The sequence below is a fragment of the Apodemus sylvaticus genome, chromosome 19, assembly GCF_947179515.1.
Source record: "Apodemus sylvaticus chromosome 19, mApoSyl1.1, whole genome shotgun sequence".
In the NCBI taxonomy this organism is placed as follows: domain Eukaryota; kingdom Metazoa; phylum Chordata; class Mammalia; order Rodentia; family Muridae; genus Apodemus; species Apodemus sylvaticus.
The window spans coordinates 44985102-44998960 of NC_067490.1; the positions used below are offsets into that span (position 1 = coordinate 44985102).

General features: G+C 47.7%; 1 protein-coding gene across 1 annotated transcript in view; it reads right to left on the reverse strand.

The window, feature by feature from the left end:
• Armc2 (armadillo repeat containing 2) overlaps positions 1 to 13859 on the reverse strand; it is a 110761-nt gene that overhangs the window by 29235 nt on the left and 67667 nt on the right. The window contains exon 12 of the mRNA XM_052164297.1: positions 7142 to 7241. Coding sequence (XP_052020257.1) covers positions 7142 to 7241 — 100 coding nt within the window. The remainder of the gene's footprint in view (positions 1 to 7141; positions 7242 to 13859) is intronic.

Sequence of the window (13859 nt, forward strand, 5' to 3'; positions counted from 1 at the left end):
AACTAGCTTTATGTATTCGGGGTGGGGAGGGAATTTGGTCCAGGCTGTTTCCTTGGGCCTGTGTTCATCTGGAGTGATTTTAAATCTATCCTTTTTGTTCTGCTGGTTTCACTGGAGACTTAGTAGCATGCCCTCCTCCAAACCAGGAAGAGAACAGTAAATATTTAAGGAACATACATGAATATTAGGAAACAAATACAACAGCTCACAGACCCCAAACTCATTCTTTCCATATCAAGGGCCTCCCTCCAGGGCAAGCATCACCCCAATTTCCATACCAGGGCCTTCCTCCAGTGCAAGCATCACCCCATGTCACCATGTCACCATGCTGCCTGTGACCCTGGGGAGCTCACCGTGGGGAAGGCAGCTGCATTCACGGAAGCATTGGGACCACCAGCAACAGACTGTCCAGGACTTACAGGAGCTTTGGCTAATGACTTGAAGTATTTGAGATACTTAATCAGGGTAGCCTGACCCCTCCCCTGCTCTTCTCAAATATTTTGGCTTTAGGGAAAGAAGAATTTGGTATTTTTCTTACTCGGGGGAAAAAAATGATAGCTCAAAAGTATAACATTACAATAGTTAAATAAAAGACATAATAAGGAGTACTTGGAAAAACTTAAACTTCATTTTTATATTTATTTATTTATTCATTTATTTTATATGTATTATTAGGCTCACACATACATCACTATAAATGTGCTTAACGTCTGAAGAGGTCAGATGAGGCATTGGATCCGCAGCCACATTGGGGGCTGGGAATCGAACCTGGGTCCTCTGCAGAAACAAGTCCTCTTAACCACTGAGCCATCTCTCTAGTTCCACAGGTCCTTTTTGAAAAGTTAAAGAAAGTAAGATAAAATCAACAATTTAAAAATTATTTCTTCAGTTGAGTATAGTGGGGCTCGCCTGTGATCTCAGCATGTGCGAGGTGGAGGCAGAAGAGTCAGGAGTTCGGGTCACCCTGGCTGCCTGTCAGCTGAGGCGGGCCTGGTCTCCAACGCTGCCCCAACCCCACCCTATTCATCTCACTAATGAGGAAGCAGATATGGTACTAAAGGTCTTTCCAGGAGCAGTCACGGACCTGATCATGCACAGGCATTTAAAAGGATATTAGTGCTGACACACCTCTAGTACTGGGGGTTCAAAGCTACCCTTGGCTACACAGCAAGTTCAAGGCCAGCCTGGGCTGTGCAAGATCCTATCTCAAAAAAACAAAATAAAAATCAAGAATATTAGAATAAGATTTGGGAGGGTCAGATACTATAGTAGTTTGAATGAGCGTTTGTTTGTTTGATTGTTGTTGTTGTTTCAAGACAGGGTTTCTCTGTGTAGCCCTGGCTGTCCTGGAACTCACTTTGTAGACCAGGCTGACCTCGAACTTAGAAATCTGCCTGCCTCTGCTTCCCAAGTGCTGAGATTAAAGGCGTGCGCCACCACTGCCTGGCTTGAATGAGTTTTAATACTTGGTCCCCAGTTGGAAGAACTGTTTGGGAAGGATTAGGAGGCGTGACATTACTAAAGAAGGTGTGTCATCATGCCTTCAAGTTGCCCTGAAATGTGAGCCTAATTTCTTTTAGAAGTTGCCTTTAAAAAAGTAACTGAAATACACCAGGATAGCAGCTTGCAAGGTAATGGACTCCTAACTTTTGAAGAGATCCTATCTAGACATTTACGTGTTAAAGCGCAACTTTACAACGTCTAGGCTTCAATCAAATAGTAGCATATTAAAACACTGGCCCACTCTCCGAATGACTGAGGGCACTGTGGAGCCATATTTTCCCCCTCTTGTACCTTATCAGTGAGCTTGAAATACTTCTACATTTCCTGAGGTAAGGGCAGTTCACTCGCGGCAGAACATGCAAGCCGTGGACCACCACGCAAGCCGTGAAGCACCGCGCGCGCACCCCACGGATTTTCACTTTTAACTCTTTGGGATGCCATTTCTTCAGCTTGAGGAAGGGGATGAAGGGAAGGCAGTGGGATACTTGGGGATGGGGTGGAGAGCAACAGGTCTGAAGCTTTAGGGCCATCTTCACAGGGAAGGGCTCAGGGCTCTGTCAGCAGGCGGGGGTCGGAGGCGGGGTCAGGGGCGGGGGCGGGATCAGGGGCGGGGTCAGGGGCTGGCAGCACCATCTCTGGGATCAGGCTTTGTCACACTTCAGCTGGTTGCTGTGCATAGGTACGAGAGTGTTTCCTGTTGTCACCCGGGCTTCTCGCTGGATGGAGTTCAGGGTCATGCTGTTGTTTCCAACCTGTCTTCTGTCTTACTGCAGGAAATCACAATTCTTTGGGGGACCTTATCATGAGCCCCTTTGTCCCTCCTGGATCCGTACAGCAAAATGCAGGGCCTGGTTCTGAGCAGCTTGGACCAGGCTCAGGAGGTCACTACCTAGATCTCTGCTCCTGCCCCCTGCCGGCTCCCACCCGTGTCTTGATGCTCTTGAGGGTGTGGGGAAGGCTGTAGCTTTGTCCATTCCAGGATGTACAAGAGGTGGCACCCGGTCTAGTGGGTCGTGATGTCGGTTTACTGGAGAACGTTGCTTCCTTTTTCCCTTACTCCAGTGTGAGAGTTCCTGGGAACCCTGGTCAGTTAGTTCACAGCCGGCGGTGCAGCAATCCTTGGAGTGGCCATCAGGTTAGAGGAGTAGCCAGACATTTTACAAGCAATGTCTTTCTCCAGGTCAGGCTTGAGTACTTGCTTGTGGAATCATTCAGTTTTCTGCAGCTCTGGCTTGGCTCTCTGGCTTCCCTTCGCTGGGAAGTGCCACCCTGAAGACCGTCTCCCAGAGACTGACTACCCAAGGCTGACTTCAGCACGGATGGGAATTCCTCTATGGCCTCTCTGACCTCACATCTCGGTGCTTGGCTGGTGTAGTGGTTTGTATATGCTTGGGCCTATGTGGCCCTGAGTGACACTGTTAGGAGGTGTGGCCTTGTTGGAGGGAGTGTGTCACTGTGGGCGTGGGACTCTCCTCCTAGCTGCCTGAAAAACAGTCTTCTATGGACCCTTCGGATGAAGATGTAGAACTCTCAGCCCCTCCTGGGCCATGCCTGCCTGGATGCTGCCATGATCCCACCTTGATGATAATGGACTGAACCTCTGAACCGGTAAACCAGTCCCAATTTAATGTTGTCCTTTTAAGAGTTGCCTTGGTCACGGTGTCTGCTCACAGCAGTGACACCCTGACTAAGGGAACTGGCCTAGTAAACAATGTCAACATGGCCCCGTCCACACGACTGCTCTGTGCGGCCATTTTGATATTCACAGCGCTCTACTCTGAGTCGAAGAGCCTGCTATTTTATAATTCGTTTTGCTTTTGAGTTTGAGACAGAATTTCACCTAGCCCAGCCTGGTCTCAGACTCCTGATTCTCCTGCAAGTACTGAGACACAGGAATGTACTAGACTGCCAAGTTTATTGGCTGTTTCATTATTAAAGCTACTTTTACTGAATGTGAGTAACTTCAAGCGCATGCTCACAGGAGGGCAGGCGGGGATTATTAAAGGCAGAGGCAGAGACTAAAAGGAGCCCCTCAGGAGACACAGGTGGTTAAAGCTGCCATCCTCAGGGGGGACGAAGGCCTCCTAGGGCACAGCACATGCTTAGACTAATGACAAGTCTCTGAGGACAGGTCAGATGCTTTTAAACATCTAAGATGCAAAGGAAATGGGCAATACATCTGAATATGATTTCACCACAGTAATTAACTCGCTTGGTGATTAAGGAATAAATTAAGCGTTTCTTTGATGGTTCTGTTTGCAAGATGCTCTTCTTGGGAACTTAGGTGATCGTAATAGGAGCGTGACCTTATGCTGTGAGCCAACAGAGGCATGTGGTGTTCACCAACAGTTCTGTGGTACAGGTGACTGCCACTGCAGCAGGAAGGCAGTCTCACGGAAGCCTGTCCAACCTTACCTCCGCTAAAAGTTAGGACGTCTCGCCCTCTAAATCATAGTAAGCACACAGGCCTGGGTGACATCACAAGTCACCAGCACTGGCACAAAGACATCAGGACCATCATCTAAGCCACAAACAGAGACAACTCAGCATCCAGTGTCCATTACCTTTAGTAGAGATGTTTTTATGTGTGTGGTATGTGTGTGTGTGTGTGTGTGTATGTGTGTGTGTGAGTGTGTGTAGTATGTTTGCAGTATGTGTTTGTATTTGATAGAGTGTGTGTAGTATGATTGTGGTATGTTTGTGTGTGGTATATGTTTCTGGTGTGTGTGTGGTGTATGTTTGTGGTGTGTGTATATGGTGTATGTTTGTGGTGTGTGTGTATGATATGTGTATGGTGTGTGTTTGTAGTGTGTATGTTTGTGTGTGTGTGTATGGTATGTATGTGGTATATGTGACTGCGATGTGTGTGTGTGTCTGTATGTGTGTGTGTGGTATGTGTGCAGTATGTATTTGTTTGGTGTGTGTGTATGGTGTGTGCATGTGTATTTGTCGTGTGTGTGTGTATATATGTTTGTGGTATGTGTGTGAGTATGTGTGTATGGCATGTGTGGTGTGTGTGTGAGTGTATGTGTGTGCTGTATGTGTGTGCTGTATGTGCGTGTGCACACACACACACACACACACACACACACACACACACGCATGCATGTGATGTTTATGCATGTTTACAAGTGTGTGCAGATATACTTGACTGGAGAGTAACATCTTCCCCAGTCACTCTCCAACTTAGACCCTGACACAGGCTCTCTCACTTGAACTCTGAGGTCACTATTCAGTCTGTGTAACCTGGTTTGCCCTGGGTGTTCCTTGCCTGTGCCCGCCAGGCTCTGCTCCGGGCTGCCAGGCTCACTGGCTTTTCTGTGGCTGCTACAGACTCACGTCCATCCAGGTCTGGTGCTTATGCAACAAGCATTTTCTCGTTTGGAGCCATCTTCCCAGGCCCTTTCTGTTAAAAAGGAAACTCCTGGGGCTTAGAAGGTAGATAAGATGCTTTCTGTGCAAGAATGAGGACCCGAGTTCAGGTCCCCAGCACCCCACAAACAGCTGCATGACGTGACACACTCACTGTCATCCCAGCACTGGACAGGTGGGGTGGTGTCCTTCTGGCAACCAGCCTGGCCAATCCGTGAGATCCAGGTTCTTTGAAAGCCCCACTTCACGATGTCAGATGGACAGCAATAGAGGACACCCAATACTGACCTCTGACCTCACAGAAACATGCACGGGGACACACGGCTCACTCCCCCAAAACACAGCCCCTCCTCCCCCGAAAGGCAAATAAAAATAAAATATCCAAGAAAGCAAGGTTTATCCTTGGGCTAATTCATTGTCCAAAGATTAGAGTTAGATTACAAACATAAAGTTTAGTTTACAAAACCTAAATTAGGCAATGCCTGACGGACACGTGAGCAGCATGTGGCAAACACCTTGAAGTAGATTCAGTAAGTTCACGCTCTGTCTGACGTGAGAAATTCTCGAATTTTAAAGCATGGGTGTATAGAAAACCCAAAGCAGTCATGTGCCGGCCTCTGTGGCCTGGGTACTTACAGGAAGACTCGATGCAGCGCAGTGCATGATGATGCACACTCGGGGAGCTGAGGCAGGCTCACTTCAGACAGGCCAGCCTGGGTTACATGTGGAGTTCTAGGCCAGCCTGGGCTACACAGCAAGGCTCTGTCTGCCTCTGCCCCAGGTTTCCTGTCTCCTTAGCTTTCACCCCATCCCTCGCATATGTGTACGCGCAAATAAAGTCAAAACTTTGTAGGTCAGTTTTACCCTACGTTTCCAGGACTTTTAGCAAGGTAAGGAAGGGAATGACAGAAATTTCTCCACCACTGAAAGAAACAGTAAAACATGGCTAAAATAATGGAAGCTGACAAATGTAGACATGTTCGGCAGAAGTACTTGCCTAGAAAAATTAGATTCTGTTCCACTTAAACTGCCAAACTTGATTTGACTTCAGTCCCTGGGTTCCATGGAATCAACTGATACAGTTGTCCTCTCATCTCCACACATATGCCAGTGTGTGTGTGTGTGTGTGTGATATGTATGTATATATGTATATGTATATGTGTGTGTATGCAGTTTTAAAATGCAAGCGACATATTACACATTTTTTCCTGATCCGTTAAAGCTACATCATTTCATCAATACTTTACCCTGAGGGTGGGAGCGGTGACTCAGCAGTTAAGAGCACTTGCTGCTTTTGCAGAAGACCCAGGTTCAGTTCCCAAGACCCAAAACAGGCAGCTCACAACTGTCTGTAACTCTATTTCCAGGGGATCTAATACCTCTGGGGTCCCTGCCTGCATCCTGCATGTGGTACACAGACAGACACTCAGGCACACATATATTATGCAGATACACATGTACATACATACAAACATACATATATACATACATCTATACATTCATATATACATACATACATAGATGGTAGTAGACAGATAATTCTTCAAATACTTTAACTTGAAATCCCATATTCTAAAATACACCATGATCAAAGAATTAGTGAATTTAAGGTACATCTCCTGTAGATGAGCTCAAGCCTTTGCTTGCATGTTGAATCCCCACGGTTCTTGTGAAAATGGACAGGCTACATGCTGCTCATCTGACCCCATAAACCTGAGGTGACATTCAGTGGGGGCCCCTACTGTATACTTCATGCCCACCCGGGGCCACCTGTGTAGGCAGTCTGTAAATCCCCAGGAAGAATAGAACCCCTGAAGTGTACCCCTGAATCAGGAACCTCCTGTAACAACCTTAGCCCTAAATCAGGAACCTCCGGTAATGACCCTATTTTACTGAGGCAGATTCTTCCTGTTCGATCCTTGCAGGTATTTGCTGCCCCCTGAGGCCATTATACCATGAATGGAAGGAAGCTTCTAGTAGGAACTAATACATTCAAAAGATAAACTCTGGAGAGATGGCTCATAGAGCACTGGCTGCTCTTCCAGAGGTCCTGAGTTCAATTCCCAGCAACCACATGATGGCTCACAACCATCTGTAATGGGATCTGGCGCCCTCTTCTGGTGTGTCTGAAGACGGCAACAGTGTACTCATATAAATAACATAAATAAACCTTTAAAAAAAAGATAAAACTCGCTCAACATCGGGGTCTACAAGCACGCCAGTACACAGACATCGAGGACACCAGACAAAGGCATGCGTGACTGACCTGGTTCTTCTGGTACTTGTTCAATAGACTTAGAAACAAGGCGTAGCATCTGGAATAGCTGGCCAGGGCTGCACAGCAGTCACGGTAAGAGGTTAGTTTGCTGTGGGAAATGCCAAGTGGGAGAATTAGAATAAATGCTATAATTTTTAAAACATTTAAGAGCACATAGTATCACTGTAAATGCAGACGGTGCAAATTCACGAAAAGAAGTCCAGAAATATGCCGCGATTGGGAGAAAACGCAGAGCTTGCTGTCTGCTCTGGACTCTAAGAGGACAGAGCACGGCCCCTCCTCAGTGGGGCTGAGGGCTTAACTCAGAGGTAAACTCTTGGCTGGCAAGTAGGAGGCGCTTCCCAGAAGGAGGCAGAACCCTGAAAATGGCCGAGGATTGTCCTGCTTTGCCTTCTGCTGCGGAGATAAATGCCGTGAGCTTATAGCTTACTGTCCATCGGGAAGGGGGGTCAAGGCAGAAACCGAAGCAGAGACCACGGAGGAGCGCCGCTCTGCTCTCTAGCTTGTCTGGCTGCGGCGCGCTCAGCTTGTCTTAGCCCAGAACCAGCTGCCCAGTAGTGGCGCCCCGCCCCACAGTGGGCTGGGCCGTCGACATCTGTCATTCATCAAGAAAATGTCTCACGGACTTGTCTATAGGCAATCGAATGGAGGTAATCCCTCTCTTAAGGTTCCCTCTAACTGGCTCTAGGTTTGTGTCAAGTTGACCAAAAAAAAACCTAGATAGGATGTTCAAAATGGAAGCTTAGGAACTGCAGTATCTGTTTGGATAACCACCCCGTCAGAAGCAGGTATTAAAAACTAACATCAGCCAAAGTCGTCTTTAGGGAAAGCAGCGTTGAAAAAGTGTTTCGCAAGCAGCGAGCAAACCCCAACGACAATACTGAAAAGCCCGGGACAAAAAGGAACCTTTTGTAAGTTATAGGTCAACAGGCAAACATGACTACTGCTTGAATTTGACCATGCACCAGACTGGGCGTTTCAGCATTTCTTCACAGCACTGATGCCCTCCAGACAACCTTCTCTGGTCACCATGCAGCAGGCCATGCTAGTGCCCACTACAATGGCAGAACTTGGGGTCTAAGAATTACAGGGCCGTTGAGCCTGGGAACGTGGAAACTAGCTTGTATAACACAGGAAGACCAATCGCATGTGTGGGGTGTGTGTGTGTGTGTGTGTGTGTGTGTGTGTGTGTGTGTGTGTGTACTTGATTCTCTCCTCTACATTTAGATCCTCAGAATTGAACTCGGGTTGACAGACTTGTGACAAGTGGCCTTACCTACCAAGCCACCTTTTTTTTTCTTTGAAACTGAGTTGCACGTAGCACAGGCTGGTCTCAGACTTCCTATGTAGCTGAGGATAAACCTGAGCTCCTGATTTTCCCACTTCTGCCTTGAAAGGGCTCCCAGCTTGAAAGATCTTAATGCATTTCCCACGTACTGTAACACTCTTAAAAACTATGTAACTTACATCTAAAGTAACCTAGAAAAGCTAAAAAACACATCTGGATACAAACAAATACTGCGCATCACACTTTGTAGCATGCGGTTAAAGCAGTATTTAGAGGAAAATGAATAGCCTTATCAAGATCAAAAAGAAGATGAATTTCTAACTAAAACAGGTAGAAGCAAACAAAACATGGTATCTTCACAGAGCGTAAAAGAAGGGTTAGTAAGGAGAAGCAGGAAGAGTAAGATAGGAAACATGCAACGAAGTGGGTCAATACATCTATTGATTCTTTGCAGAAACCTAAGGCCTGGGGGCTGGAGAGACTGCTCCGCGGTTAAGAGCACCGGCTGCTTTGGCAGAGGACCCAGGCTTAGCTGCCAGCGCCAACATGGTGGCTGGGCCTGAATCCCAGCTCCAGTAGATGAAGCAGCCTCCAATGGATCTCTGAGGGCACACACATGCACACGGTATACATACATACATACATACATACATACATACATACATACATACAAGCACTTACAAGTATTCATAAAATAAAATATATTTTAAAGCCAGGCAGTGGTGGCACATGCCTTTAATCCCAGCACTTGGGAGGCAGAGGCAGGCAGATTTCCGAGTTTGAGGCCAGCCTGGTCTACAGAGTGAGTTCCAGGACAGCCACGGCTACACAGAGAAATCCTGTCTTAAAAAAAAAAAATTTAGAGAAGACTGTCAAACCTTTGGCAAGGTCGATCAAGGAAATTTAAAAAGTTATTAAAAATCAAATCAAACAATAAAAGCAATCTTAATAATGAGAAGGACCACACAATATGGGAGGAAAACATGTGAGCTTTGGAGTCAAAATGGCTGGATTGAACCAGCCCTGGGACCTGCTGATTGTGATGTTGGGAAAATGACTGCATTTCCCCGTGCCTCAGTTTCCCCCTATGTCAGATGAAGATGACGAACAATAAAGGCACTCATTTGGTTAGTACCTGGGAAGTACCTAGACAATTACCCTGCACACACTGAGTACAGGTATTTACAGATAAGTAAAATAAATAAAACTGTATCATTAGAGACAAAACTGATTAAAATCAACATTGGTTGATTAAAGTACTAGAGACGGAACCTGGGGCCTCTCACGAGGTAGGCAAACGCTCTACCACAGAGGTACCGCCATGCCGTATTGATTTATTTTTGGAAACAGGGTTTTACTATGGACTCCAAGCTGGACTCGAACTATTGATCTTTCTGCCTCAGCCCCCTGAAAGCTTGGGTGGAAAATGTTGTTTGAAAGCATTGGGTGGGGGGGGGGAATGAAATTCTCATACGAATCAAATGTTCTGACGCTGAACTGAGTGGTATATAGAGCCATTGGACAAATGGATCAGCTAGCTGTGGTGGCCGGTTCCTGTGGTCTCGGCTACTCAGTAGGCAGAGGAATGAGGGTCGTCTGAGTCAGCAGCCTGGGATCAGCCTTGGCAATGCAGGGAGACTCTAGCTCCGTGTGGGGGTGGGGAGACAGAGGGAGAGACAGGACTGTTAACTGAATCTGTAGCCACTATCCACATACTTCAACTACATTTTCCCATTCATTTTATGAGGACAATATAAACTTGAAACTGAAAACACAAAAATAGTATGGCAAAGAAAAGGGCAGGGTCAAAGTAAGTCACCGACTTCCACAGGAAGAACGGAAACAATGTACTAGCTAACTAAATTCAGTGATGCATAATAGCTTACCACAAGAAATCCTAGCCCTCAGGAGGCCAAGGAGAGAGATAAATAGGTCTCCTGAGCTGGAGGCCAGCATGCTCTAGGCTTTGAGATCTTGTTTCCAAAGGGCGGGGAGGGGAGCCTATAATAATTATTTTCAGCTAGTGAAACCATACAATAATCTTTAAAGTTAGAAGATAGCTAGTGCTCACTGGTTAGTGAGTACTCACTGGTTAGCGAGTGCTCACTGGTTAGCTAGTGCTCACTGGTCAGCGAGTGCTCACTGGTCAGCGAGTGCTCACTGGTCAGCGAGTGCCCACTGGTCAGCGAGTGCCCACTGGTCAGCGAGTGCTCGCTGGTCAGCGAGTGCCCGCTGGTCAGCGAGTGCCCGCTGGTCAGCTAGTGCCCGCTGGTCAGCTAGTGCCCGCTGGTCAGCTAGTGCCCGCTGGTCAGCGAGTGCCCGCTGGTCAGCTAGTGCTCGCTGGTCAGCGAGTGCCCGCTGGTCAGCGAGTGCCCGCTGGTCAGCGAGTGCCCGCTGGTCAGCGAGTGCCCGCTGGTCAGCGAGTGCCCGCTGGTCAGCGAGTGCCCGCTGGTCAGCGAGTGCTCGCTGGTTAGCTAGTGCTCGCTGGTTAGCGAGTGCTCGCTGGTTAGCTAGTGCTCGCTGGTTAGCTAGTGCTCACTGGTTAGCTAGTGCTCACTGGTTAGCTAGTGCTCACTGGTTAGCTAGTGCTCACTGGTTAACTAGTGCTCACTGGTTAGCTAGTGCTCACTGGTTAGCTAGTGCTCACTGGTTAGCGAGTGCTCACTGGTTAGCTAGTGCTCACTGGTCAGCTAGTGCTCACTGGTCAGCTAGTGTTCACTGGTCAGCGAGTGCCCACTGGTCAGCGAGTGCTCACTGGTTAGCTAGTGCTCACTGGTTAGCGAGTGCTCACTGGTTAGCGAGTGCTCACTGGTTAGCTAGTGCTCACTGGTCAGCGAGTGCTCACTGGTCAGCTAGTGCCCACTGGTTAGCGAGTGCTCACTGGTCAGCGAGTGCTCGCTGGTCAGCGAGTGCTCGCTGGTCAGCGAGTGCTCGCTGGTCAGCGAGTGCTCGCTGGTCAGCGAGTGCTCGCTGGTCAGCGAGTGCTCGCTGGTCAGCGAGTGCTCGCTGGTTAGCGAGTGCTCGCTGGTTAGCGAGTGCTCACTGGTTAGCTAGTGCTCACTGGTTAGCTAGTGCTCACTGATTAGCGAGTGCTCACTGATTAGCGAGTGCTCACTGGTTAACTAGTGCTCACTGGTTAGCTAGTGCTCACTGGTTAGCTAGTGCTCACTGGTTAGCTAGTGATCACTGGTTAGCTAGTGATCACTGGTTAGCGAGTGCTCACTGGTTAGCGAGTGCTCACTGGTTTTGTATCAAGAGTCCTAAGCAGTGTAATAAAGAAAAGACAGGAGCGAGTCATGGTGGCTCAGACAACACTTGGGAACCTGAGGCAGGAGTGCCAGGAGTTCAAGGCCAGCCTGGACTACGGGGGTGAGGCTATCTCAACATATGACATTAAAACTAATTAAATTTAAATTCTTAAAAGGGGTAGGGGAAAGAACTGCAATACTTTTGACAGAAGCAAAATAATCATTGTCATTTGCAGACATTTGCATAGACAATACAAGAGAATCCATAGACAAACAGACATAACACTCAGAAGATTCCCCAGTATAAAATTAATAGGTAAATATTGATTATATTCATAATCACAGTATAGCCTAGGAGGAAGTAGCTTATTTCCATAACCATCTTGAAAGGATGTGAAATCCTTATGGAGCTATCTATAAAACTGTTAAAGGGGGCTGGAGAGATGGCTCAGCGGTTAAGAGCACTGACTGCTCTTCCTGAGTTCAAATCCCAGCAACCACATGGTGGCTCACAGCCATCTGTAAAGAGATCTGACTCCCTCTTCTGGAGTGTCTGAAGACAGCGACAGGGTACTCATTTTTTAATTGTATTAAAGGACATTTTTTTTTTTAAAGCCAGGTGAAGTGGCGTATACTCTTAGAACTTAGGAGGCTAAGACTGGACTTTGAACTACAAAGTCAGGCCTGAGGGGGGTGGGAAATCATCTTGCGAGATTGTTGGCCAAGCACATAGAAGAAGACCGTAAATCCGCCAGGTACTGCAGGAGCGGGTCAGAGCCTGGCTACTTGCACACAACCTAGATTCAAGCGATGATCAAACGTGGGTCAGAGAAAGTGCAAAGGTGGCTGGGGAATCTGTAAGTCCAGGTGCCAACAACGGGCACAGGAGTCTCAGAGTGTAATGCTGGCACCGGGCGGCCCAAGCCAGTCCTGCAGCGGGGCTTAGCCTTCCGGTTCCGGATCGGATCCGGATCCGGCAGACAAGCCGGCACCCGCTGAGCACAGTCTCTAGGTGGCTGGAGGAGTGAGTTTACCCGGCCACTTTTCCTGCTCCCAAACCCTTCCTGCCTCGGGCCTGGGAAGCAGAGCCTGCCTACAGGTGGGGATTGTCCTTAGAACATAAAAGAGCGCCCACTCCTGCCACGTGGGCTCCTAGTCACTCCTCGCTTCAGGGCCCCCACCATGCTGTCTGTCTTTCCGTGGCATTAATGTCACCTAATGGACTCCACACACCAACACCCTTTTCAGTGACCTCTTGAGCCCTCACCACAAACCTTTCAAAAATAACTATTACCAACTAAGTGACACCAGGCTGGAATCAGCCATCTTCTTCTTGAATTAAAGCACCTAGGTAGTATTTCCAGTGTGGCAAAAAGTTTGACATGTCTTGTGGCACATAGTTCTCTAGCGCCAAGGGGCGACGAAGACGGTCAAGCAAAGTAACAAAGTTGGGGCCGGAGAGATGGCTCAGCAGTTAAGAGCACTGACTGCTCTTCCTGAGGTCCTGAGTTCAAATCCCAGCAACCACATGGTGGCTCACAACCATCTGTAATGGGATCCGATGCCCTCTTCTGGTGTGTCTGAAGACAGCGACAGTGTACTCATATAAATAAAATAAATCTTTTAAAAGAAAAGAACAAAGTCATTAGGCTAGTTTACAGCCCTCCTACTCTCTAAGTGACAATTAATATGCTTAGAGTTGTGTCCAAGAAATCAGCTTGACTCGGGGCTTTTAAACTACATTCAAGATGTTGTCTGTGGATGAACTTAAAAGGAAAACAGTCCTTCCCAGTCGTATGCAAATACTGAGAACTCAGAATAGACACAGGTGTGTGCTCATTTTGCTTCTCTTTGCTGTGACAAAAAATTGACTAAGAGCAACACGTGTTAGGAAAGGGTTTATTCGGCTTATGTTTCCGCTCATTACTGTCCCTGTCCCTGTCACGGAGCAAAGGAAGGGAAGTCAGGCCAGACACTCAGAGAGGAACCTGGAGGCAGGAACTGAAGCAGACCCTGGGCCTTTGGCGCATCCTTATAGCTGGCTCGGGCTGCTTTTCCTATAGGTGGTGGGCGGGGCCACCTCATATTAATGCAGACACGCCCACAGGCCGATCTGATGGAGGTTATAAAAACTAACGACTGCGCGCTTTTCAATGAGGTATCTTCCTAG